The sequence below is a fragment of the Oratosquilla oratoria genome, chromosome 33 (assembly GCF_046742065.1).
Source record: "Oratosquilla oratoria isolate Oo_2021 chromosome 33, ASM4674206v1, whole genome shotgun sequence".
Taxonomy (NCBI): domain Eukaryota; kingdom Metazoa; phylum Arthropoda; class Malacostraca; order Stomatopoda; family Squillidae; genus Oratosquilla; species Oratosquilla oratoria.
In genome coordinates, this window is record NC_134809.1 from 43,409,937 (window position 1) to 43,437,228 (window position 27,292).

The following is a 27,292-nucleotide window of genomic DNA, read 5'->3' on the forward strand; positions in this document are numbered from 1 at the left end:
TCTGACATCAAAATTACCCAAGTGTGTCAATATTTCATTCTTTGTTACTTCTATTTCTTCCATAGGGGGGACTTTTTCCTTCCACTCAATCTCTTCAGGTTGTATATTTTCCCTTGTAAACACTGATTTAAAATGTTTGTTCATAATTTCTGCCATTTCCATTTCCTCAGTGTATTCAACTCCTCCTTGTCTTAGTTTCTCTAAGTCTTGTTTGTTTTTCAGTTTATTGTTTACAAATCTGTAGAATAGTTTTGGTTGATCTTTACACTTTTCTATAACATCTTTTTCATATTTTCTTTTTTCCTCTCTGCACTTTTGTACATATTCATTTCTATAACCAGTATATATTTTCCATTTTTCAGGTCTTCTGTCTTTTTTCCATCTGTTCCAGGCTTTGTCTCTTTTGTCCTTTAACTCCCTACAACTTTTGTTGTACCAGCATTTTACATATTCTTTTTCTTGTTTTTGTCTTGGGACATACTTTTCCACTCCTTTTTTGTAAATTTTTGTCAAAATATTCCATTTCTCTTCCACTGTTGTTTCTTCTTTGTATATTTCTTCCCAGTTTTCTTGTTGGAAGAATTCTCTTATTTTATCAAAGTTTGTTTTTTCATACATCATTCTTCCTTTTCTATATTGTTCATTTCTTTTCATATATTTTTCTTCATTAAGTTCCAGTTCAATCAATATGTGGTCACTTTTACCTATTGGTGTTTTATATTCAATCTTGTCCACTATTCTAGGTTCAGATGTAATTATTAAGTCTAGCCTCGATGGTTCTTCTTCATTTCTATACCTAGTGTTCTCTTGTATCCATTGTGTCATTGAATGGTCAGTAATCATCTCAAGTAGAGCATTTCCCCATGAGTCATCACCACTCTTTACTGTCATTTCTTCCCAGCAGATTTCTTTGCAATTAAAGTCGCCCATCATAACTGTTCTTCCTCCGTCTTCCATTATTTTAGTTAATGCTATCTTTGTGTCCTCTAACATACTTTTATGTTCACTCTCCTCCCATGAGGCTGTTTTCGGAGGCACATAATTGATCACAAATTTTCTGCTCTTCTTATCCCGGTCTTCCACTTCTATCATAATCATCTCTACTGTATTCTTTCCATATATGACACCTTTCACGTTTATATCCTTCTTAGTCAGGAACATAACTCCACCCCCTTGTTTTTTCTCTCTGTTTCTAATCCAATAATTGTATGTATCATGTCCTACACTGTTGGGTGGTAGTGGGCCTTTTAATTTTGTTTCTACAATTCCCATTATGTCCGGTTCTTTTTCTTTCAAATAATCATTCAGTTCATTCAATCCTGTTATCAATCCATCTATATTTGTGTAAGACACTCTTAGTTTTCTGCCACTTCCATTGTATTCTCTGTTTCCCTTATGTTTTTCTTTAGTATGTCGAACTGCTTTATTTTCATGTTCACTACTCTCCAATAGAATCTCTCTTTCTCTGACTCCGTTCTTTCCTCGTTTTTTGCCTTAGCTTCAATTCTTTTCTGCTTTTCTGCCTCTCTTTCCTCCTTATTCATTTCTCTTTTTATCCATACCTTTTTATATTGATCATTTGTTGCTAGTTTCCCTGTCTTGGATAGAATTTTCTCTGCTGTTGTTTGTGACCTGAATTTAATCTTAATTGGTCTGGTCTTATCTGTACTATATTTTCCGAGTCTGAATTTTTCCTCAATTTCCTTTATAATTTCTGGTTCATCTTCCTGGACTAATTTTAATAAACTGCTTACTCTTTCATTTTCCTCCTTGATTCTTGCAGTTCTATCTGGGTTATGTTTCTCTTCCATTCCTAATATAATTATACATTTCTTTTTGTCAGCTAATTCTCTTACTATATTCTCCTTCTGTCTCATCACTTTAATAACTGAGTCTTCATTATGTTCTTTCAATTGCTGTTTGACTATGTCAGTGAATGAAACCTTATTCCCTTCTTGAGTTATTCTCCAATTTTTAGCTTCTGTAGCTAGTTTCTCTCTGTTTTCATTACTATTCTTCTTCAATTTCTCATTCTCCTCCTTTACATTTCCTAACTGTCTTTTTAGGTCCTCTATTTCTTCAGTTAAGTTTCTGTTAGCCTTCTCTAGTTGTTCCAACCTTTCAATTCTTTGAAAGATGGAGTCTACGTTACCTAACTTACGCTCCAAGTCCTCGATCACCTTATCAACTCTCTCCTCTAGTCTTATCAGTCGGGGGGGGGGGGGGGGGTTGTGTCCCCCCCACCCTCTTTAAATCCCTGGAACATATTCTCGTCACTTTCTTCTGTATTGCTCCTCTCTATACTTCTAATCTTTACATTTTTATTAGACATTTGTTCCTCGCTAAGTCTTTTGTTTACCTTCCGCTTGTCTGGCTGGTCAAAGTCTACTCCCTCCTCATTTCCTTCCATTTCCCTCAGTAATCCCTCCCCTTTTCCTCTTTCCCTACGTTCCCACTACTCCACGAGCAATTTCCCCCCCACCCTGCAAAAACACTAGGCACTTCTCTTTGCGTTGGGATCCACAGACTTCACTTTTCTTCAGAACGTCTTCTAAGCCGTCCATTCGTTGAAGTGTGTGTGTGTGTGTGTGTGTGTGTGTGTAAGGTGACAGCATTAACTATAGATTGGTCATATATGAGCTCTGAGCTCTCATCCAGGAGGGTAATAGCTGATGATCATGAGTCCAACTCGTGATCCAAGACCATGGTGGTGAATAACGCACACAACTCCTTGCCCACAAGAACTGGAGTGCCAGCCTAGAGTATTTTAATAATTTTCAGCCCTATGAACTCCAGACCAGTGAGTTAATGGTCAAGTGCAGTTCCACCATACCAGCAAAGAAGCAATCCTTGTGTAATCCTGTTCGCAACTCTCTCCTCTACAAAACAATTTTCCTCAGTGAAAATCAACTGAGCACTTCTAATTACCGAAGGTCGTGTTACCAGGGAGTTCCATTCCTATGCCATGTCGTAAACCTATTTTTGGCATAGATTAGAACCAGCCTAATTAAGCACCTTCCATGGTGACTGCTTTTCTTTTCTTTGGTGGACTGCCATCAGAAAATTCTGCCTTACACTTGGAAGCCATAACAAAAGGCACCCCCCCCCCCAAAAAAAAAAAATAATAATAATAATTAATAATAAGTAGTACAGACGCTCCTCTACTTACGTTCATTCGTTTTACGTTTTTTCGATTTTACGTTTGAACTGATGGAAAAAAAAAATTGTAAAAAAATTTTTTTTGAGTGAATCTTTTAGTTTACCGTGCTCTCCGTAGTTCAAACGATACTTGCGCACGATGCTGCGTCCATTGTTTACATTGCGCAGACGACAAACTGAAAATGCCTTGCATCCTCCTCCACCATCTCAATATATGTTGCTTGAATTTAATCTATTTGAAATTAATGTTATTATTTTACAATGTTATGTGTTTAATTAATGATTTAGGGGTGTTTTGTAAGATACGGTAATAGAATTTACCAATGTATAGTACAGTAACAACTTACGCTCATTTTCAACTTACGTTCGGCCGTTCGGAACGTAACTAAAACGTAAGTTGAGGAGCGTCTGTAATCTAAAATGGTGCACAATCCTCAGTGCACCATCGCATGACAACGTATTCCTCTGCCTGTTCACCAACTAGGTCGTTGTATTATCAAAAATGAAAAATAAAAATTAAAAAAAATCAGCCAAGGGGAATGTACAGGGACAACTACTGCCAGCATCATATTCACAAAACGGTGGAGGTTGAGATCATTGTAAACCGAGGATTTGAGTCGATATCCCTTTATAGAAGACCTCTACTTCCACTATTACCTTAGAGATTGCATCCCTGTGTCTCAAGATATCACTGATAAACCTGTGGAACAGCTTAGGTTCAGATTTGCAGTTAATGATAATGCTCTTTTCAAGGTTGTCCCTCTCTATATGGGTCTCTTACAAGACAGACCTGAGCAATGGCTTGATTATTTGTGTCTGCCTTGGCTGTATGATTTGTTTCTTGTCTATCTCCATTAACTAACTGAAATTAAAATGCTATGGTCATTTTCTCAGGAGATATATGTGCTTTCATAATATCTATGTACTAAGGGTTTCATCCACATTATAAAGGAAGATGCCAGCCAAGGCATGCACCTCCACCCAATTCCACTCCTATCTATCACCCATTTATATCCCTCTCATCTTAGCTACTTGTGGATGAAAGGTCATCCCTGTCTCCTGCTCCCTGCCTGGGTCAGAAAAAATGCAGCAAGACAAACCATATCCACAGTAGGGCTGGCTGGTTCATTTACATAGTGACCCTCCCTCCTTGTCCCCTCTTGTGAAAAATAGGGAAGACAAATTATCTCCATTCACAATCACTCTCCACTCACACCTACCCTCTGCCTTCTCCCTTCCCTGTTCAAAGCTCCTTTCACCCCATCATTCCATCTCATTCTTGTTCTTCCCCATGTTCTCTGGTCAGTAATAAGTCCTATTTCCTTGGAGTGTTTCCTCCTCTTATTTGTGCCATTCCATTGCAATATTCAATAAAGTGTCACTTCAGGAGTTTTCATTACCACATGCTTCCTATGTGAGACTGTTTCTATGTTACTAACTTAAGGTAGCAAGAAGAGGAAAGCAGTTGCCGATGTCAGCTCTCTTTACATGAAAAGATAAAGGAAATACAGTCAATATTGATAAAGAAAGATCCTGGGCCTGGTCTAGAGATTAAATGTTCTTCCCCTATGGCTGCACCTTCTAATGGAGGTGCAGGTATTGACAGGTTTTTTAAGACAGACAGCAGGGAGATAAGTCTCTCTGATGTCGGTTTCGCAGGACCACAGTATGTAGGTAGCTGTCACTGATTACATCAACAAAATAATCTCTCTAAAACCATTGAATTCATGTTTAGGATAACTGTTCCCTCAATTTTTTCTGATAAGAAACCTGTAGGCCTCACAGTAAATGTTACTGGTCCTTAGGCCCTCCCATTTGATCTCTCTGGGAAGAAACTTTGGACTGATATCTGTGCTGTATTTGTGTGAGACTATTTCTGTCAGTGACTTATGGTAGGAGGGGAGCAGCTGCCAGTTGTCTCCTTATTTGAATGGGTGGTGGAACTTTATATATATATATATATATATATATATATATATATATATATATATATATATATATATATATATATATATATATATATATATAAAATATATATATATATATATATATATATATATATATATGCACATACTAGCCAAATTACCTGCACATTGCTGCTGGCAAATGATGATCATTCTAATCTTTATAGAATTTGTGGAGAAAAGTTACATGTATCAATATAACTCAATGGAAAAGGTAACAAAAATAAAATGTTAAGAAAGTAAGAAAAAAATAAATTTGAGTTCGTGAATAATTCCTAACCTAACTACTGTATACTCCACTTAAATTTAACCCTTAACCCTAACAAAAAAAATATATATATTTTAATTAAATATAGTTATCCAAGTACCTGGAGTGATAGGGTATCAGAATATATATGGTTATGGGGGTCTATCTCCAAAACCCTAGGAGGAGTTCGTGAACAGACAGACAGACAAATGAAAGATAGTTATCCAAGTACCTTGGGTTATAAGGTTTCAGAATATATATGGTTATAGGTGTCTATCTGCAAAAACCTAGGAGGAGTTCGTGAATAATCCCTAACCTAACCATATGCCACCTAACTTTAATCCTTAACCCTAGCCAAAATAATTTTTTTAGAAATGAAATATAGTTATCCAAGTACCTGGAGTGATAGGGTATCAGAATATCTATGGCTTTGGGGGTCTATCTCCAACACCCTAGGAGTTTGTGAACAAACAGACAGTAAGAGGCTACTACTTTATTATAGTACATATATATATAGAGTGGGAAATGGTCCAATCGATGGAGTGGTTGGAAAGTGTGGAGTTCCAGGAAAGAATCGTAGTGGAGAGTTGATGGTGGAAATGTGTCTAGAAAGAGAGTTGATGATAGCAAATACAGTGTTTCGGAAGAAAGTCAAGCATAAGTACACATGGGAGAGGGTGGTGGAGGGAAGGGTGGTAGATAGAGCGCTAATGGATTATGTAGTGGTAAATAGGATTATGATAGGAAGAGTAAAGGATGTACATGTGCTAAGGGGAGAAGGTGGGGGAATATCAGATCATTTTTTGGTGGAAGGTAAGTTGAGAGTGGAGGATAGATGGAGAAGGAGGAAAGGGACAAAAGGTAGGGAGGTTCTTAGAGTGAACTCCTTGAATGAAAAGGAAAAGGAGAAGGAGTACGAAAAGAAGCTGAAGGAGGAGTGGGAGGGAGTAAAGGATAGAGCAGAGATGGGTGTGGAGGAGGAATGGGGATGGTTCAAGGAGGGAGTCTTAAAGTGTGCAAGGATGGTGTGTGGAACAAGAAGGACAGGGGGAAATAGAAGAAAGGGTAGTGAATGGTGGGATGAGGAAACAAAGAAGGTTGTAGAAGAGAAGAAGCGAGCATTCACAGATTGGTTACAAAAGAGGACAGGGGAGTCATATGAGACGTACAAAGAAAAGAAAAGAGAAGTAAAGCAAAAGGTAAAGGAGGCAAAGAGGAGAGCAGATGTGAAATGGGGTAGGAGTATGACAGAAAATTTTGAAAGTAATAAAAAGATGTTTTGGAAAGAAATTAAGAGAGGAAGAGGAGGCGAATCAAGTAGGGAAGAAAAGGTAAAAGGTACAGATGGAGAGTTGATAATGGAAGAGATGGCAGTGAGGGGAAGATGGGCAGAATATTTTAGGGAGTTGCTAAATGTGAAGGAGGATAGGGAAGGAAAGATAGCTGCAGTGGGAAATACGAAGAAAATGAGAGTGATGAGTGAGGAGAACGGAGGAGAAATAAGGAAGGATGAGGTGAAGGCAGTTGTAAAGATGATGAAAGCAGGTAAGGCACCTGGTCTGGATGGATGTCATGCAGAATGTCTGAAAAAGGGAGGTTCAGTGATGGTGGACTGGTTGGTGAGATTATTTAATGTTTGCTGGAGAGAGGGTAAAGTACCGGAGGACTGGAGTAGTGCCTGTATAGTTCCTCTTTACAAGGGAAAAGGGGACAAGTGTGAATGTAGTAATTTCAGAGGGATTAGCCTGTTGAGTGTAGTAGGGAAGGCTTATGGGAGAATCTTAATTGAGAGGATTAGGAGAGGAACAGAAGGAGTAATTGGTGAGGAACAGTGTGGATTTAGGACGGGTAGAGGTTGTGTAGATCAGATCTTTGTGGTAAGACAGATATGTGAGAAAGCTATAGGAAAGGTAAGGATGTCTTTTGGGCTTTTATGGATCTGGAAAAGGCCTATGATAGGGTAGACAGAAAGGCACTGTGGGAGGTTATGCAGATTTATGGGATAGGAGGAAAGCTTTTGGGAGCTGTCAAGAGTTTTTATGTGAGTAGTAGAGCATGTGTTAGGATTGGAAATGGAGAGAGTGAGTGGTTTGAAGTAAAGGTGGGACTTCGTCAAGGATGCGTTATGTCGCCCTGGCTGTTCAACTTATACATGGATGGGGTGGTGCGAGAGGTAAATGCTAGGGTAGTGAGTCAGGGATTGGAGATGGTTAAAGAAAATGGAGAAAAGTGGGAGGTGAGCCAGCTGTTGTTTGCTGACGACACTGCGCTTGTGGCAGGGTCAGAGGAGGGATTGAGGAAGCTGGTGGCAGAGTTTGGGAGAGTATGTGATAGAAGAAAGCTAAAGATAAATGTGGGTAAAAGTAAGGTGATGAGATGTACAAGGGGTGAAAGTGGCAGTAGACTGGAAGTGAACATTAAGGGAGAGCGACTGGAGGAAGTGGATAGTTTTAGATACTTGGGTGCAAGTGTAGCAGGAAAAGGTGGAGTGAAGGTGGAGGTAGAATGTAGATTGAGAGAAGCGAGTAAATGCCTTGGTGGTTTAAAGAGTGTAATGAGAAAGACATTTGGGAATGGATGCGAAGAGGAGACTGTATGAAGGAGTGATTGTGCCAACAGCACTGTATGGGGCAGAAACGTGGAACATAAGAGAAGAAGAGAGAAGGAGTTTGAATGTGTTTGAGATGAGGTGTCTGAGAAGTATGGTGGGGGTTACTAGGCTAGATAGAGTGAGAAATGAGGAGGTGAGGAGGAGAACAGGGGTGAAAAAGGATTTGGGAGAGAGGGTTGATGAAAGAATATTAGGATGGTTTGGACACATGGAAAGAATGAGTGACGAAAGACTAGTAAAAGAGGTATGGAAGGCAGATGTGGAGGGAGTGAACATGAGGGGACGTCCTAGGATGAGGTGGATGGATGGGGTGAAGGGGGCTTTGGGGAAGAGGGGAATGTCTGTTGAGGAAGGCAGGGCGAGGCCGGAAGACAGAGGTGAGTGGAGCATGGTTGTATATGGATGATGTGGTGACGACATGAGGGGGAAGGGGCGGGGGGGGGTGGGGTAGTATGTGTGAGTAAATTTTGACGCAGCCCGAAGGGATTTCTCCCCGTCCTCTCCTTATATGCAAAGGGGGACGGAGAGGGGGGGTCGCCGATTAAATGAAGCGGCCTTGCTGTGGATGTACTGTGTCTTGCGACACTGCTTCTGACCCAGGGCGGTGGGCAGGGTTCAGGGATGACCCGTCATCCAGGAGGTGCTCAGATGAGAGGAAGGGTGGGAGGGGTGTGGAGTGTATTTAGGGATGAAATGGGTGGGAGTGTTTTTATGCCTTTCCTTTTGTGGCTACCTCCCTTGGAAGGGGGAAAAAGCCTTGGTATATGTATGTATGTATATATATATATATATAGAGAGAGAGAGAGAGAGAGAGAGAGAGAGAGAGAGAGAGAGAGAGAGAGAGAGAGAGAGAGAGAGAGAGATCATAGGCTCAGTCTGGAGAATGAGTGTTAGCCCCTTGGGGCTGCACCTATTGACAGAACTTATGATGTTGATGGTTACTGAAGATGGGTGGCAAGGAGATGATTCCCTCTGGTATTCATCTTGTAGGACCACCTTGTGCAGGTCCCCATCATGGGTCCCTTTTTGTTTATCTCCCAGATATATTCAAAGGACTTGGTGGATTTAAAATGGTTCTAATTCTTTATCATTTTTTCAATAAAGTTGTCATTGTAAGAACAATGTTATCCTTTTACCCAAGTTTTCAAGCAACAACAGAACTGGTAATGCACTGAATATCACATAAGGTTTTAAGTACAGAGTACATATCTTCAAATACATAAGGCTTATACTCAACATGTTAACATAAACAATACAAGAATGTGTTGGAATAAAACAGAAGTCTTCAACAAACCTTTCATATGATCTCTGTCACACTGTTTCTTAATGCCAGTGACCAAGCTCATAACCTACATGATCAGTTGGCTAGCCCATGGAGTATACCAAATCTAAGCTGTATGGATCTAACAACCCCATAGAGGAGAGAGAGAGAGAGAGAAAAAAAATAAATAAAAAGTAGCTATGGGTACTTACGAGGATTCCTGGGAGGCAGCTTTGGAGGTGCTGGAGTTTCTGTGTAATTAAGGGAGTAAACAGCATTATTCAGTGTAATTACCCATATTTAAGCTATATTCATGGATATAAACATCTAATACATAAGATACCTTTTAATAGCTTACTGTCAAGGTTGATTGGATACCGTGGTGTCTGTAAAGAAAGAAAAAATATATATACATATATATATATATATATATATATGTGTGTGTGTGTGTCAAAATAATTGAAATAATTAATAATGTGTTAGAAAAAATTTACAGGCTCATTTAGGGATAAAATGACTAAATGCAATTAAGTATTTTCATAAATTAGTTTTCAGTAGCTGTGATTACTCACCTGACTGGTATTCAACACCTGTTCATAATCATGGTCAGCACTTGTTTGCTATGGAGAAAAAAATATTATTAGCATTCTTCAAATGCCTGAAAGGCACATTTTTTTTTTTTATACATTAACTACACAAACAAAACATAAACAACTATAACATCAGAAATATATTGCATTCATGGGTATATTATGAAGTCAACACATATCTTATCATATTCTAAATATTCAGCATTTGGGCATGATAAAAGAATTACTTTTTAAATACCAGTTAACTAATTTGTTTTATACATGAATGATACTACAAAAAAGGATGGGATGATATAAAACTAGTTTTCCAAACAGAACCCTAAGGTGGTCTTTAAATGTATAGTTGTTATACAGATGAGAGTAATAGGGAAGAGATAGACAGTATGTTTCTGAGAAGGAGGATGGATGTGTTGGCATGAAGTAAAAATAAGTTGAAAGAGAGGGGTGATTTTGAATTTGAAAGTGGTAGGGAGGGATTTGGGAGTGAGAAGAGGATGAGGAAGGGAAGGGGTGGCTCTACTAGTAAGTGAAGAGAAGGGTGGAGTGGAAGGAGGTATCTTCAAGTTTAATGTGAATGAAGGTGAAACTGGGAGGAGAGATAAGGGTCTCTAGTGCATATGGGCCTAGTAGTGAGAAGAGTGTAGAGGAAAGGGAGGCTTTTTGGATAGATTTAAATGAGTGCTTAGAGTTTTGAGAGGAATATCAATGTAGTGGTGTTGGGGGATTTGAAGCTAGAATAGGGGATGAGCCAACAGATGGAGTGACTGGATAAAGTTTGAGGTGCCATGCAAAAATCATAGTGGAGAGCTGATGATGGAGACATGTTTAAAGAGTTGATGATAGCTAACACAGTGTTTAAGATAAAATCAAGCATAAGTACACATGGGAGAGAGTGGTGGATGGTAGGGCAGTTGATAAGGCATTAATGGAATATGTAGTGGTAAAGTGGAAAAGAGTAGTAAGAGTTATGATGTCCATGTTCTTAGGGGAGTGGGGAAATATCAGATCATTTTTCTGGTGGAAGGTAAGGTGAAAGTAGAGGATAGGTGGAGAAAGAGGAAAAGGGTAGAAGGTAGAGAGATCCTTAGAGTAAACTATTTAAATGAAAAGAAGCAGGAGTACAAGGAGAAGTTGAGAGAAGTGTGGGAGGTGGTAAAAGATAAAGTAGAGGTAGGAGTGGAGGAGGAATGTGGGTGTTTCAAGGAGGAAGTCACAAGGCGTGCAAAGATGGTATGTGGAACAAGGAGGATGGGAGGGAATAGAAGGAAGGGTGGTGAGTGGTGGGATGATGAAATGAAGAAGGTAGGCGATGAGAAGCAAGCATTTATGGATTGGTTGCAAAGTAGGGAGAAACAAATGAGAGTCAAAAAAACAACCATAATATAAAAGAGGCAAAAAAGTTGTTAATTTGGTGAAGATTATGGTAGAATATTTTTGAAAGTGATAAAAAGATGTTTTGGAAGGAAGTTAAGAGAGGAAGGGGAGGTGAGTCAAGTAGAGAAGAAATGGTAAAAGGCGAAGATGGACAGATGTTAACAGAAGAGGAGGTGGTACAAGGAAGATGGGCAGAGTATTTTAGAGAGTTATTGAATGTGGAGAAGGATAGAGAGGAATTGGTGGTAGTACTGGGGGTGTTAAGAATGATGATGATGGGAGAGGAAAATGGAGGAGAAATAAGAAAAGGTGAAAAAGATGAAGTAAAATTAGTTTTGAAAATGATGAGAGCTGGCAAGGCACCTAGGTTGGATGGGTGTCATGTGTAATGTCTGATGAGGTGAGGTACAGTAGTAGTGGACTGGCTTGTTAGGTTGTTTAATGTGTGTCTAAGAGAGGGTAGAGTGCCAGAGGACTGGAGGAGTGCCTGTATAATTCAACTTTAAAAGGGAAAAGGGGACAAATGTGATTTAGTTGATGTAGAGGGATCAGTTTGTTGAGTGTAGTTGGGAAGGCTTATGGGAGGGTTTCAATTGAAATGGTTATGTGAGGAACAGAGGGAATTGGTGAGGAACAGTGTGGGTTTAGGAAAGGTAGTGGTTGTGTGGATCAGATTTTTGTGGTAAGGCAGATATGTGAGAAAGTTTTAACAAAAGGTAGGGATGTTTTTTGGGCCCTTATGGATTTGGAAAAGGCTTATGACATGATAGAGAGGAAGATGCTGTGGGAGGTTTTGCAGATATATGGGATTAGGAGAAAGTGGGTGGGAGACAGGAATGACCATTCATCCACAAGGAGCTAAAAAGAGAAGGAAACAATGGTTGTGGATGTGAGTGGAATGGTGGGGGTAAAATATGTTGAAGTGGTTATGTGCCTTTTGACTTGGCCACCTCACTTGTAATGGGGAAAAAGCCCTTGGTATATATATGCATACATATACCAAAGGCTTTTTCCCCCTTACAAGGGAGGTAGCCAAAAAAACAAAGGCATAAACAGTGAAACAGTTAATGCCAGAAATATACACGAATTCAAAAGCAAACTAGATGTAGAGAGATACAAAAACGGGTCATAATGAGCATAGCTCCAGGCCTGTAAAATACAACTAGGTAAATATATATATATATATATATATATATTATATATATATATATATATATTCATTCACCTTTGAGAGGAAATTAGGCTCTAATCATAAAGGAATGCTGCATGACTCTGCTCCAATGGGATGTCACTGAAGTCCCTAAAATACTGACTGCATACAACTTATACAGAATACCCCATATAGGATTCTACTAAAATAAGCATTTCTTCCTCTAAAAATTAGAAAATGCACAATTTGCAGGATCCAGGACCAACTTGATACTAGAGTTTATAGTGATAATTATGGAGAACTTATGATGCAGAGCTAGTTTTGACCATGTACAATAACCCCCAAAATATTTATGGTATACAAACATCATAAAATCAGTGTTTTTTTAACTTACCACTGGTTGGGTGTCATTGCTTTCCTCCTCCTTGGAATTCCTCCATCTATGAAAACCAGAAGAATCAAGATTATATATTTATATACGAGGTATATTCAATAAGTAGTGAGTAAATTTCTGGGGAGGCATTCACTATTATTCAATCAAAAAGCTACTTCATTGTGAATTATACATACATGTTGTCTATAAAATCACTAATTGGCACCTTTCTATGTTAATAGGTTTGAGTGCAGGAGTATATGTTGTGGAACCAGTTTGATCCAGTTTGCCAGTCTGTCAACACTTGACAAGATGACGATGAGTAATGTTACGCCATCAAATTTTGTGTTAAATTTAAGAAAACCCAAACAAGAAGTTTATGGAATATTAGAGGAGGTCTATGGGGATGAACTGATGAGTAAAGCAAGTTTCTATAGGTATTTTTTTTTTCTAAAGGAAATTAACAGTTTGAGGATGAACCCAGATTTGGGGCACCGAACAGTCTACGTAAGGAGGAAAATGTTGAGAAAGTGTGAATGTTAGTGATACAAGACCGTCCAATAACTGTAAGGATGATATCTGAAGCAGTTGACATTAGTATTGGCACAGTGGATACAGTTCTGACAAAAGATTTAAAGCTCCACAATAGCCAAGTTTGTGCCAAAGATGCTCTCCAACAACCAGAGGCAGTTTCAAATGGAATGTTGCATTGACATTCTTGACATGATAGCAGCTGATTCAGGTTTTTTTAATAAGTTAATGACTTGTGGCAAGAGTTGGGTATTCACCTACAACCCTAAGAGCAAACGTCTGTGCCCAGTGGAAGCACACATCATCCCCCAGACCCAAGAAGGCAAAGATGAGCAGGTTGCAAGAAATGGCTATGGTCATTCCTTTCTTTGATTCCATGGGGCTCATTCACATTGAATGAGGCCGTGAAGGTCAAAGTGTCAATAAGGAGTATTACCTTAAAGTTCTGCAAAGGTTCAGGGAGAAGATGAGGGAGAAGAAGCCACAGCATTGGTGCAGTGGTGAGTGGTAGTTCCACCAGAACAATGCTCATGCCACAGGTCAACACTAGTGACCATGTGGATGGTCAGCAGGGGAATGAAAGTGTTACAATATCCACCCTACAGCCCGACCTGGCCCCTAGTGACTTCTTCCTGTTCCCACGCATGAAAGACAGTCTCACGGGAGTCAGATTTCAATCAACAAAGGAGCTGAAAGAGGCATCAAAAAATTACCAGAAGGGACTACTGAAGGACATTGAGGAGATCTTTCAGGATTAAGAGAGACATCTGCAAAAGCGTGTAGGTGTGAGAGGCCATTATTTTGAAGGAAACAAAGTTTTGTAAGCTTACAAAAATAATAAATATCTCTCTTGAAATTTTCTCATCATTTATACCTTGTGTGTGTGTATATATAAATATATATATATATATATATAATGTATATATATATATATATATATATATTTATATATTTATATATATATATATATATATATATATATATATATATATATACATACATACATATACCAAGGCTTTTTCCCCCTTACAAGGGAGGTACCCAAAAAGGAAAAGGCATAAAATCATTCCCACCCATTCCATCCCTGAATACACTCCACACCCCTCCACCCTCCCTCTTATCTTAGCACCTCCTGGATGACGGGTCATCCCTGCACCTTGTCCACTGCCCTGGGTCAGAAGCAGTGTCGCAAGACACAGCACATCCACAGCAAGGCCGCTTCATTAAATCAGCGACCCCCCCCTCTCCATCCCCCCATGCATAAAAGGAGAAGACAGGGAGAAATCCCTTCGGGCTGCGTCAAATTTTGCTCACACATACTACCTCACCCCCCATCCCCCCACCCATTCCACCTCATGCATCACAACATCATCCATATACAACCATTCTCCATTCACCCGTCTTCTGTCCTCTCCCGTCCTTCCTCAACAGACATTCCCCTCTTCCCCAAAGCCCCCTTCACCCCATCCATGCACCTCATCTTAGGACGCCCTCATGTTCACTCCCTCCACATCTGCCTTCCATACCTCTTTTACTAGTCTTTCTTCACTCATTCTTTCCATGTGTCCAAACCATCCTAATACTCTTTCATCAACCCTATCTCCCAACTCCCTTTCCACCCTCGTTCTTCTCCTCACCTCCTCATTTCTCACTCTATCTAGCCTAGTAACCCCCATCATACTTCTCAGACACCTCATCTCAAACACATTCAAACTCCTTCTCTCTTCCTCTCTTATGTTCCATGTTTCTGCCCCATACAGTGCTGTTGGCACAATCACTCCTTCATACTTTAATACTAAGAAGTGTAGCATAATGGAGTTTGGAAAAAGCAAAAACAGAATATCAGGAAAATATACAATTGAAACCAAGGAAGTAAAGAAAGTAGGATCCGAAAAAGATTTGGGTGTAATTATCACGAACGACTTGTCCTATGATATACAGATTAACAAAATTGTCGGGGAGGCTTACAACTTGCTAAGATCAATAATAGTGGCATTTACATACTTGGATGAAGACATGATACAAAAATATTGGTTACATTGATAAGGCCTAGATTAGAGTATGTGGCGACATTGTGGTCCCCCAGTACCAAAAAGAATATAAAGAAAATAGAAAGAATCCAAAGAGCAGCTACAAAAATGGCACCTGCACTTGCAAACCTATCATACGAGGAGAGATTGGCTAAACTGGAATTACCGACACTGGAGCAAAGAAGAGAGAGAGGTGACCTATTGACCATCTACAGAATCATGAAAGGCACAGAGATACTTGATAGAGAGAACTTACTTAACTGGGACAAAAGAAACACAAGAGGACATGATAAGAAAATAAAAAAACATAGCTATAGAAGAGAACTGAAGAAAAACAGTTTTCCACATAGAGTTTTGGACACTTGGAACAAACTGGATAATGAAATAGTATGCGCAAAAAACATTCATGAGTTTAAAAACAAACTAGACACTGCGAGATACAATGGCGGGACAACACGAGCATAGCTCTCCTTCCCGCAAAATACAACTAGGTAAAATACAGTCTCCTCTTAGCATTCATTCCCAAATGTTTACTTTTCATTACACTTTTTAATCCCCCAAGGCATTTACTATATATATATATACATATATATATATATATATATATATATATATATATATATATATATATATATATATATATATATATATATATATATATATATATATATATATATATAAATAGTTTCAAATGTTTACTTATACTATGAATTCTCTTAGGTGGTTTCTGTTGCCACTACTGGAATATGGTCCGAGTCTCCATCTGCCCCTGGATAAGTTTTTACCTGTGCTACCTAGTTTCTAAACGTTTTATTCATTGATATGTAATCTATTTGGTTCTTATATCTGTCTCCTGGGCTTTTTCATGTATATAATTTGCGTGGGTGGTGTTTGAACCATGTGTTCATGATGATTTATCCTTTTTCTGTGCACGATTGAACCCATCTGGTGCCTCTCTCATTTCTGTTTCTAATGCCATACTGTCCTAAAATATCCTCGAATCTACCTTCCCCTACTTTAGCATTTAAATCCCCAATAATGAATGTAACTTCTTCTTTGCATTGTTCCTTTGCTTTTATTTCTTCATAAAAGGTATATCTTCTTCACTCTTGTTTGTTGAGGCATATATTTGTATTAGGTTGATATTAAATGTCTTTCCTCTAAGTTTAGCCATTATTACTCAGTCATTAATATACCCACACCTCTATGTGCTGTGTCTCCTCCAGAGTATGTTAACTGGCTGCCAAAAACAGGTATGCAATACTAGAAGATGTAGCAGACGAAACAGGTAGGATTAGCTCAGGGGCAATGGGCGACACTACAAAAGACCATAAAAGTGGGGTCAGAAATCATATCAACAGGAAAAAGAATATATAATAAACCATGGATGACAGAGATTCATGAATTAATGGAAGAGAGAAGGAAATGCAAACACAGATGAAGATAAATACAAAGAGCTTAACAGAAAGGTACATAGGGAATGTATAAGAGCAAAAGAAAAATGGATGAATGAAAGATGCATAGAAATTGAACACCTAGAACAGACCAACAAAAAATACATGAGAAAGTAAAAGAAGTAATGAAAACAAGAAAACACACACAAAATATAGTGTTATGAACACGTAAAGTGCTTCTCGTAAACTACATTGTTCGGGTAGTTTGCAATCAGCAGCTTAGCCCAATTGTGTCATTAGACTGTTAAAGACATCGCCTCAAACCGGTTAACTTCCTGCATTCTTTGCCCACCATTTAAAATCCTTAATTATGCTATCTACCAACGAACTAGAACAGTCGAACTACGCTTTTCCATTTATGTGAATGTGTATATTTTCATTGTATAGATAAATAGTCAATTTGTGTTTCCTTGTATTAATATATGTAACCAAGGAAGATCGAGTGTTTTTTGCTCACTCCTACCATCTTTGTCGTTGCTACTGGGCTCGGCGAATCCTGGAAATTGTATTTGAACGACATCGTCCGGAGCCGTTTAAAGGAGCCAGTGTTTGTTTCAATAGCAATTTTCAAGAAAGACGGGACAGTAACAATGAAAGAAAAAGTGAAGGATAGATGGAAAGAATATATTGGGGAACTTTTTGCAGATGTAAGGGAAGAACTAGAGGACACTTTTAATGAAGAGGGTCCAGGCATAATGGAAGATTATATAAAAACAGCACTATCAAAATGACAAAAAGAAAAGCGATAGAAAAAGATGGAATGGCAACGGAAATGTTTGAGTCTTTGGGAAATCTAAGAATCAAAATTATGACAGAAATAGCCAATAAAGTCTATGGAACTGGGGATTTAACCGAACAAATGTAACAGTCAGTTTTCATAAATTTACCAAAAATACATGGGACTTTAGAATGTAGCAAATATAGAACAATTAATATCATGAACCATCTAACAAAAATAATCTTAAGAATCATTACTAACATAACAAGAAACAAAATAAAACCAGAAACAGCTGATGAACGATATAGGTTTGGACCAGATATGGGAACAAGGAATGCAATTTTTGTTGTAAGAATGCTAGCTGAAAATATGTTAGATGTGCAAAAAGATCTATATGCCTGTTTTGTGGACTACTAAAAAGCATTTGATAAAGTAAGACAATGAATTAATAGAGATGTTGAAGAAAATAGGGGTGGGTGGGAAGGATTTAAGGTTAATTGCAAATCTCTATTGGAGGCAAGAAGCAGCAGTGAAAATAGAACTGTCTGACTGGCAAAAGATTGAAAGAGGCATAAGACAGGCACTTGTAATGTTGCCAGACCTGTTTAATTTATACATACATACATACATACATATACCAAGGCTTTTTTCCCCCTTACCAGGGAGGTAGCTAAAAAGGAAAAGGCATAAAATCATTCCCACCCATTCCATCCCGGAAAACACTCCACACCCCTCCACCCTCCCTCTTATTGTTTAATTTATACAGTGAGATAATCATGAGAGATATTTACCATCTAAAACAGGGGTTCCCAAACTTTTCAGCTCATCGACCCCCTAATAAAGTTTAAGATTTTCTATAGACCCCCAAACTATTAATTCACGAATTATGTCAGTTTATTATTATTATTGGTGTTGTTATTGTTATTAATGCTAGTAATATTATTGTCATTATAGTTGTTATTATTATTATCATTATTATTATTTCATTATTGCTATTATCATTATAATTTTAGTTATCAATAGTGTTATTATCATCATTATGATTGTTATCATTTTTGTTGTTGATATTATTGTTCTAATTCTTTACTGTAGTTCTTGTTTGGTCTCATAAATCACTTATGGTAATTCTAAAGTACTATAGTGACAGTTTTCGTGTTTGTGGATTTTACTTATTCTATTCGTTTATTTTTATTTATTTATTTTTATTTTGATCCGTTATAAAAGGGCCAAATGGCTACGTTCATCATGGCGACGGCATTCCAACAATGATACAGACACTTTCGCCAAACTGTTAAGGAAAGTAGAAACTGATAAGGACTGTGAAGCACTGCAGGAAGACCTGAATAAGGTATGGAACTGGAGTCAGAAATGGGAAGTGGACTTTAATATTAAGAAGTGTAGCATAATGGAGTTTGGGAAAAGCAAAAACAGAATATCAGGACAATATACAATTGGAACCAAGGAGGTAAAGAAGGAAGGATCCAAAAAAGATTTGGGGGTAATTATCACAAACGACTTGTCCTATGATAAACAGAATAACAAAAATTGTCAGGGAGGCATACAACTTGCTAAGATAAATAAAAGTGTCATTTGCATACTTGGACGAGAACATGATAAAAAAAAAATATTGGTTACATTGATAAGGCCTAGACCAGAATATGTGGCGACATTGTGGTCACCCAGTACCAAAAAGAATATAAAAAAAATAGAAAGAATCCAGAGAGCAGCAACAAAAATGGCACCTGCACTTGCAAACCTATCATATGAGGAGAGATTGGCTAAACTGGAGTTACTGACTCTGGAGCAAAGAAGAGAGAGAGGTGACCTACTGACCATCTACAGAATCATGAAGGGCACAGAGATACTCAATAGAGAGGACTTACTAAATTGGGACAAGGGAAACACAAGAGGACATGGAAAGAAAATAAAAAAACATAGCTACAGAAGAGAACTGAAGAAAAACAGTTTTCCACATAGAGTAGTGGACACTTGGAACAAACTGGACAAGGAAATAGTATGCGCAAAAACCATTCATGAGTTTAAAAGCAAATTAGACACTGCGAGATACAAAGGTGGGACACCACGAGCATAGCTCCCCTTCCCGAAAAATACAACTAGGTAAATACAACAAGGTAAATAAACTTGTTTTAAAATAAATATTTATAATTTACCAATAGCTTTAAGAGTGATATTATATATTCTTTATTATATTACTATAAGTAATATTCAAGCCAATAATATTACACAAGCTCATCATCTTGATGTTCATTCACAATGTGGTTGTGTGTATGTGAGATTCTCCCTACATGCACAGAATGGGGAGGATTTTTGGCTCAGAGTGAACTGACATGGTTTTTCTTTATGTTTATATATTGGTTGGTTGATTATTCTCACTCTTTCAGTACAGGATGAGAACAGGATCATTTCATGCTAACCATTTAATTTAAAAGACTGCCTTTCGACTCCATAGTAATTTAATGACCCCTTTCGACCCCCTAGCAATCTACTGACCCCCTTTCGACCCTTTGAATGGTCTCATCGACCCGCTAGCAATCTACTGACCCCTTTTCAACCCCTTGGCTATTTGTCGATCCCTTGGATGATCTCATCGACCCCTGGGGGTCGATATCAACCACTTTGGGGACTCTTGATCTAAAAGGAGTAACAATAAGAGGAAGAAATCTCAATAATATTAGATACACAGACGATACTATGTTACTCACAGAATCGGAAGCTCAACTACAGGAATTAGTTACAGTACTTGCAGAAGCAAGTAGAAATAGAGGACTAAAAGTGAATAACAAGAAATCAGAAGTGATGGTAATGACGAAAAAACAAGAATGTCCAAGGGTAAGAATTCAAGTAGAAAGAAGAATATTGATACAGCTGGACCATTTCAATTACCTAGGAAGCACGTTAACTTGGAATGGGAAAAGTGACGAAGAGATAAAGAGAAGAATAGCATACATACGTATACCAAAGGCTTTTTCCCTCTTACAAGGGAGGTAGCCAAAAAGAAAAAGGCATAAAAACCATTCCCACCCATTCCAATCCCTAATACACTCCACTCCCCTCCACCATCTACCCTCCATCTTATCTTGGCACCTCCTGGATGATGGGTCATCCCTGCATCTTGTCCACTGCCCTGGGGCAGAGGCAGTGTCGCAAGACACAGCACATCCACAGCAAGGCTACTTCATTAAATCGGCGACCCTCCCTCTCCATCTCCTCATGCAGGAAAGGAGATAGACAGTGAGAAATCCCTTCGGGCTGCGTCAAATTTTTTTCACACATACTACTTCACCCCGATCCCCCCAAACATTCCACCTCATACATCACAAACATCATCCATATACAACCATTCTCTATTCACCCCTGTCTTCTGTCCTCTCCCGTCCTTCCTCAACAGACATTCCCCTCCTTCCCAAACCCCCTTTCACCCCATCCATCCATCTCATCCTAGGTCACCCCCTCATGTTCACTTCCTCCACATCTGCCTTCCATACCTCTTTTACTAGTCTTGGAAGGCAGAGGTGGAAGGAGTGAATATGAGGGGGCATCCTAGGATGAGATGGATGGATGGGGTAAAAGGGGCATTACGAAAGAGAGGAATGTCTGTTGAGGAAAGATAAGAGAGGACAGAAGATAGGGGTGAATAGAGAAGGGTTGTGTATGGATGATGCAGTGATGCATGAGGGGGGTGGGGGATGGGGGGTGAGGGAGTATGTATGAGAAATAAATTGACACAGCCGGAAGGGATTTCTCCCCATCTCCTTTCCTGTATGAGGGGAAGGAGAGGGGGGGTCGCTGACCTAATGAAACGGCCTTGCTGTGGATGTGCTGTGTCTTATGACACTGGTTCTGATCCAGGACAGTGTGCAGGATGCAGGAATGACCTGTCATCCAGGAGGTGCCAAGATGAGAGGGAGGGAAGTGGGTAGAGAGGTGTGGAGTGAGTAGGGGATGGAATGCATGGGAGTGGTTTCTATGCCTTTTTCTTTTTAGCTACCTCCCGTGTAAGAGGGGAAAAAGCCTTTGGTATATGTATGATGTATGTGTGGGTATATATATATATATATATATATATATATATCTATATATATATATGTATATATATATATATATATATATATATATATATATATATATACAGTATATATATATACAAAAACCCTGAAACTATACTAAAGGGGAGACTACTGGTCCATTAAAGCCATTTGTCTGTAGGAAGGTTGAGTATGACAAGGAATAAGACAAAAAGCAGGAGGAGGAGGAATAGGAAGAGGAGGAGGAAGTAAAGGAGATGGAGAAGGAGAGATGGAAAAGAAGATGGAGTAGATGGAGAAGGAAATGAAAAAGAAGACAGAGGTGGAAAAAGAGGATGAAGAGAAGGAGAAAAAGGAGGGAGAGGAGGAGGAACAGTCACTAGTTGTCAGCTCTCCTGATGTGAAATAGAGGGAGAAATAGTCCAAGTTCATAGGAAAAGACCAACCACAGGCTCCTCAGGGTTGCACTACTTCTACATGAAAGTCTACCTATATTCTATCTATATACAAAGGGCTTTTTCTCCCTTACAAGGGAGATAGCCAAATTTAAAGGTAAGTACCAATTACTGCCCATTCCACTCCCATCCACCACCCTTTCTTCCCTCTTATTTTAACTCCTCATGGATGATGGGTCATCCCTGTATCATGTCCACTGCCCTGGGTCAGAAGTAATGCAGCAAGACACAGCATGAAAATAAGAAGTATTTTACTGGCAATAATCAGTACTTCTATCCTTAGGGACAATATCATCCCAAAGAGGTGGAATCATACAAGTGGTAAAGGGAAGACTTAAGGACAGTAATAAAAATAGGAGATAGTACTTAAAGGTGAGTGTTGATAGGTTTTGAAGATGGGTGGCGCAGAGATGATTCTCTCTGATGGCCATCTTGCACGATCATCACTTGCAGGTATACATTAGTGGACTTGGCATACAGATAATGTGACCATCAATGGATTAACCAGTTTCACATATCACTATAAAATGTAAAATATGTACTACAAAGGAAGCTTACTTATTTTCCAGGGTAGTCTGTCTTGTTGGTGGAAGTCCATTTGAATGTTGATGCCTTTCTGAATGTGATGGATTATTAGTGGTTCCAGCCTGTGAGTTATGGTTACCAAGTGGCTTTGTTTTTGTATTCTGTAATAATTCAAAGTGGACTTAAGAAGAAATAATATTAACAAGAATTTATGAATACTGTACATTCATAAATGCAGGAACAAAATAAAATTTAAAACTGAAGAGGGAATAATTCCTCTTGAATACAAGTACCATATATTTCCACATATAAAACGACCCTAAAATAAAAAAATTCACCCCTTAAAATGGGGGGTCGTCTTAAACTACCATTATAAAAATCAGACCTTGAATTCTACGTGAGATGACTTGGTAGGCTAGCCTGCTGATAACCACTGATACACAGGAAATGATTCACATCATGATAAGAACTGGTAATAAAGGTAATCAAACCATATTTACCTTATATATTATTGGCATATCTTTATAGTAAATGGCAATTGTTAATAAATTTGAGGAATAATTCTATATTAATGAAATTACGGTACTTTTAACTACTCTATGTAAACACATTTAACACGGCTGAAAAAATGTAAACATCGAGTACTGGTTGCGTTCATAGCAACCTTTTTCTTTCGCTAACTTTTCAGTAATTTTTAAGACTGAAAATAACAATTTTGGATTACAGTACATAAAACGTTTATTTATCAATAAAAAAATATATATTACAGTAGTTGAACCAGGAGCGTAAACAAATCATTTTTGTTAGTTAGTTGACTACCCTGGAAACACCGAATAAATAACACTATGTTTTTAAAACCCGTCACGGAAAACGAACTTATGAACACAGTAAAATCAATGCAGAACAAGAAATCACTCGATTGCACAGGAATCAATATGAACCTCATAAAACAAATTATGCCTATCATCAAAGATCATTTTCTGACAATATGCAATAAATCATTTGAACAAGGGATATTTCCAGATGCAATGAAAATAGCAAAAGTAATACCGATATTCAAATAAGCCGACAAATCAAGTTATAATAACTATAGACCAATTTCACTATTACCACAGTTTTCCAAAATTCTTGAAAAGTTATTCACAATTCGCCTTGACTCATTTCTAAAAAAAAATGACGTCATTTACCATAGTCAATATGGATTTCAACGAAATCTTACAACGTCTACAGCAGTAATGGAATTAATTGAAGAGATAACTAACAATATAGAACAAAAGAAAAAGACAGCCGGCATATTTATTGATCTTAAAAAGGCATTTGACACAGTAAATCATGAAATCCTAATTCGAAAGGCCGAATACTATGGGCTAAGAGGTAAAGTTAATGACTGGTTAAAAAGTTATCTAAAAAACAGGAAACAATATGTGGCCATTGAGGAAGAAAGATCACACATTCTACCAGTTACATGCGGAGTACCTCAGGTTGTTCTAGGACCCAAACTATTCTTACTATACATTAATGACATTACAAATGTATCCAACCTTATGAAATTTATACTGTTCGCCGACGATACCACCATTCTATGCTCCGATACAAATTCCGACAAACTGATCAAGACAATTAATGAAGGATTATGTCAACTATCCAACTGGTTTTCAGCCAATAAGCTATCCTTAAACGTATCAAAAACTAACTACCTGCTTTTCTACAAAAATAATGAAAGTACTAAGCCGATCAAAATAAACAACGAAATTATTGAAAAAGCGTCCGTCAGTAAATTCCTAGGCGTGTATTTAGACGATCAACTTAATTGGAAACATCATATAAATCACGTGATAAATAAGATATCCAAAACTTGAGGAATTATGCATAAAATGAGAAATATCCTCAATGAAAATACCCTACGTACCATTTATTGTAGTCTACTACTACCATACTTAAACTATTGTTCAGAAATTTGGGGTAATACTTATCAAACTAATCTTCAACGCATAATTACCTCTCAAAAAAGGGCACTGCGTATAATCTGCAATGTAGGTCGTTTGGAACATACAAATAATTGATTTAAAAAACTAAATCTACTCAAATTCAATGACTTAATAAAGTACAAAACTGCCATTGTTATGCACCAAATCTACAATAAACACATGAATCAAAACATATTGAAATTTTACTCAACTTACGAAACTCGCTATGCGACTAGGCAAACAAACGACTTCTTTAAAACTCAATACAGAACAACCAAAAAAAGCCAATGCTTATCTATTATAGGTGTTAACACATGGAATAAACTGGAAAAGGATTTACCTAAGACAAAATGTTTATCATCATTCAAACGATACTTAAAAAAGTCTTTAATCTATAAGTATTAGTATATTGAACACTTCAGGTCCATTTCATGGTTGTATTCATGGAGAAACTGTCATGCACTGCCCAAGTCTGCCGCTCTTTTTTTTTCTATTCCAGCAGGTCACGGTGACCCAGATCTGCGCATTAAGCAATTATCGTCCCGTCAACAATCGACCTGACCTCTCACCTCTCACCTGACCCCCACAAGTTGCGATGCTCGCTCGTGCCCCCGATTTCTACGTGAGGTCGGAGTTAGCGGACGTCGTGACGCATGTCATTGTGTGTGTGTATATATGTGTATGCATGTATGTGTGTATATATGTGTGTAGATGTGTATGTACCATACTGACATGTAACAAAAATAAATAAATAAAAATAATTTTTTTCCTTAAGGGAGAGCAACTCCCCATAAGCTTTGCTTCTCGCTCTCCCTTTTCAACTGCCAATTTTGTAAAAAAAAATGTATATATGTATGTCTAATTGTATTTAATATTGTTGAATAAACCTATAATAATAAAAAAAAAAGACGTGTGTTCTCAGAAAATCATGATACATGATTTGCTTTGTTATTTCATTTAATTTGAATTTATAAGGATACAGTAAGTAATTTATCTGGTATAAGGATACAGTTAAGTAATGAGAAAGAAAAGAGAAAAAGTGGAAAAAACAGCTGATAAACGTAATCAAAACAATTCTTTTTGTACGGTAGGTTTGATACACTGATGCTTTTGTAATTTAGCAGTCGTCTTATACTACCGATATGAGATAAATTCATAAAAATTTGCTCTAATTTTGTACCTTGTCTTATACAAAGGTCATCTTATACACGGAAATATACGATAATTCATGTCTCATTTAAAATAACCTATCCCACTACTATCAAGACAGAAAATTTTGAAAGTAATAAAAAGATGTTTTGGAAAGAAATTAAGAGAGGAAGAGGAGGCAAATCAAGTAGAGAAGAAAAGGTAAAAGGTGCAGATGGAGAGATGATAATGGAAGAGAAGGCAGTAAGGGGAAGATGGGCAGAGTATTTTAGGGAGTTGCTAAATGTGAAGGAGGATAGGGAGGGAAAAATAGTTGCAGTGGGATGTGCTAAGAAAATTGCAATGATGAGTGAGGAAAATGGAGGAGAAATAAGGAAGGATGAAGTGAAGGCAGTTGTTAAGATGATGAAAGCAGGTAAGGCACCTGGTCTGGATGGATGCCATGCAGAATGTCTAAAAAAAAGGAGGTACAGTGATGGTGGACTGGCTGGTGAGGTTATTTAATGTTTGCTGGAGAGAGGGTAGAGTGCTGGACGACTGGAGGAGTGCCTGCATAGTTCCACTTTACAAGGGAAAATAGGACAAGTGTGAGTGTAGTAGTTTCAGAGGGATTAGCTTGTTAAGTGTAGTTGGGAAGACTTATGGGAGGATCTTGATTGAGAGGATTAGGAGAGGAACAGAGGGAGTAATTGGCGTGGAACAGTGTGGATTTAGGACAGGTAGAGGTTGTGTAGATCAGATTTTTGTGGTAAGACAGATATGTGAGAAAGCTATAGGAAAAGGTAAGGATGTCTTTTGGGCTTTTATGGATCTGGAAAAGGCTTATGATAGGGTAGACAGGAGGGCACTGTGGGAAGTTTTGCAGATATATGGGATAGGAGGAAAGTTTCTAGGAGCTGTCAAGAGTTTTTATGAGAGTAGTAGAACATGTGTCAGGATTAGAAATGGAGAGAGTGAGTGGTTCCAGGTAAAGGTGGGACTTCATCATGGATGTGATATGTTGCCCTGGCTGTTCAACTTGTACATGGATGGGGTGGTGCAAGAGGTAAATGCAAGGATGGTGGGTCAGGGATTGGAGACGTTTAAAGAAAATGGAGAAAAGTGGGAGGTGAGCCAGCTGTTGTTTGCTGACAACACTGCGCTTGTAGCAGGATCAGAGGAGGGATTGAGGAAGTTGGTGACAGAGTGTATGAAAGAAGAAAGTTGAAGATAAATGTGGGTAAAAGTAAGGTGATGAGATGTACAAGGGGTGAAAGTAGCAGCAGACTGGAAGTGAACATTAAGGGAGAGTGACTGGAGGACATGGATAGCTTTAGATACTTGGGTGCAAATGTGGCAGGAAAGGGAGGAGTGGAGGTGGAGGTAGAATGTAGATTGAGAGAAGTGAGTAAATGCCTTGGTGGATTAAAAAGTGTAATGAGGAATAGACATTTGGGAATGGAGGCTAAGAGGAGACTATATGAAGGAGTGATTGTGCCAACAGCACTGTATGGGGCAGAACCATGGAACATGTGAGAGGAAGAGAGGAGTTTGAATGTGTTTGAGATGAGGTGTCTGAGAAATATGATGGGGGTTACTAGGCTGGATAGAGTGAGAAATGAGGAGGTGAAGAGGGGAACAAGGGTGGAAAGGGAGTTGGGAGATAGGGTTGATGAAAGAGTATTAGGATGGTTTGGACACATGGAAAG

General features: G+C 38.3%; 1 protein-coding gene across 10 annotated transcripts in view; it reads right to left on the reverse strand.

The window, feature by feature from the left end:
• LOC143017865 (uncharacterized) overlaps positions 1-27,292 on the reverse strand; it is a 466,837-nt gene that overhangs the window by 91,741 nt on the left and 347,804 nt on the right. For 8 of the 10 annotated variants that reach the window (XM_076172851.1, XM_076172852.1, XM_076172856.1 and 5 more), the window contains 5 exons: positions 22,522-22,649; positions 12,751-12,796; positions 9,815-9,862; positions 9,586-9,628; positions 9,455-9,493 (listed from right to left, as the gene is read on the reverse strand). In XM_076172851.1, coding sequence (XP_076028966.1) covers positions 9,455-9,493; positions 9,586-9,628; positions 9,815-9,862; positions 12,751-12,796; positions 22,522-22,649 — 304 coding nt within the window. The remainder of the gene's footprint in view (positions 1-9,454; positions 9,494-9,585; positions 9,629-9,814; positions 9,863-12,750; positions 12,797-22,521; positions 22,650-27,292) is intronic. The other 2 variants (XM_076172853.1, XM_076172861.1) reach the window with 1 other exon arrangement.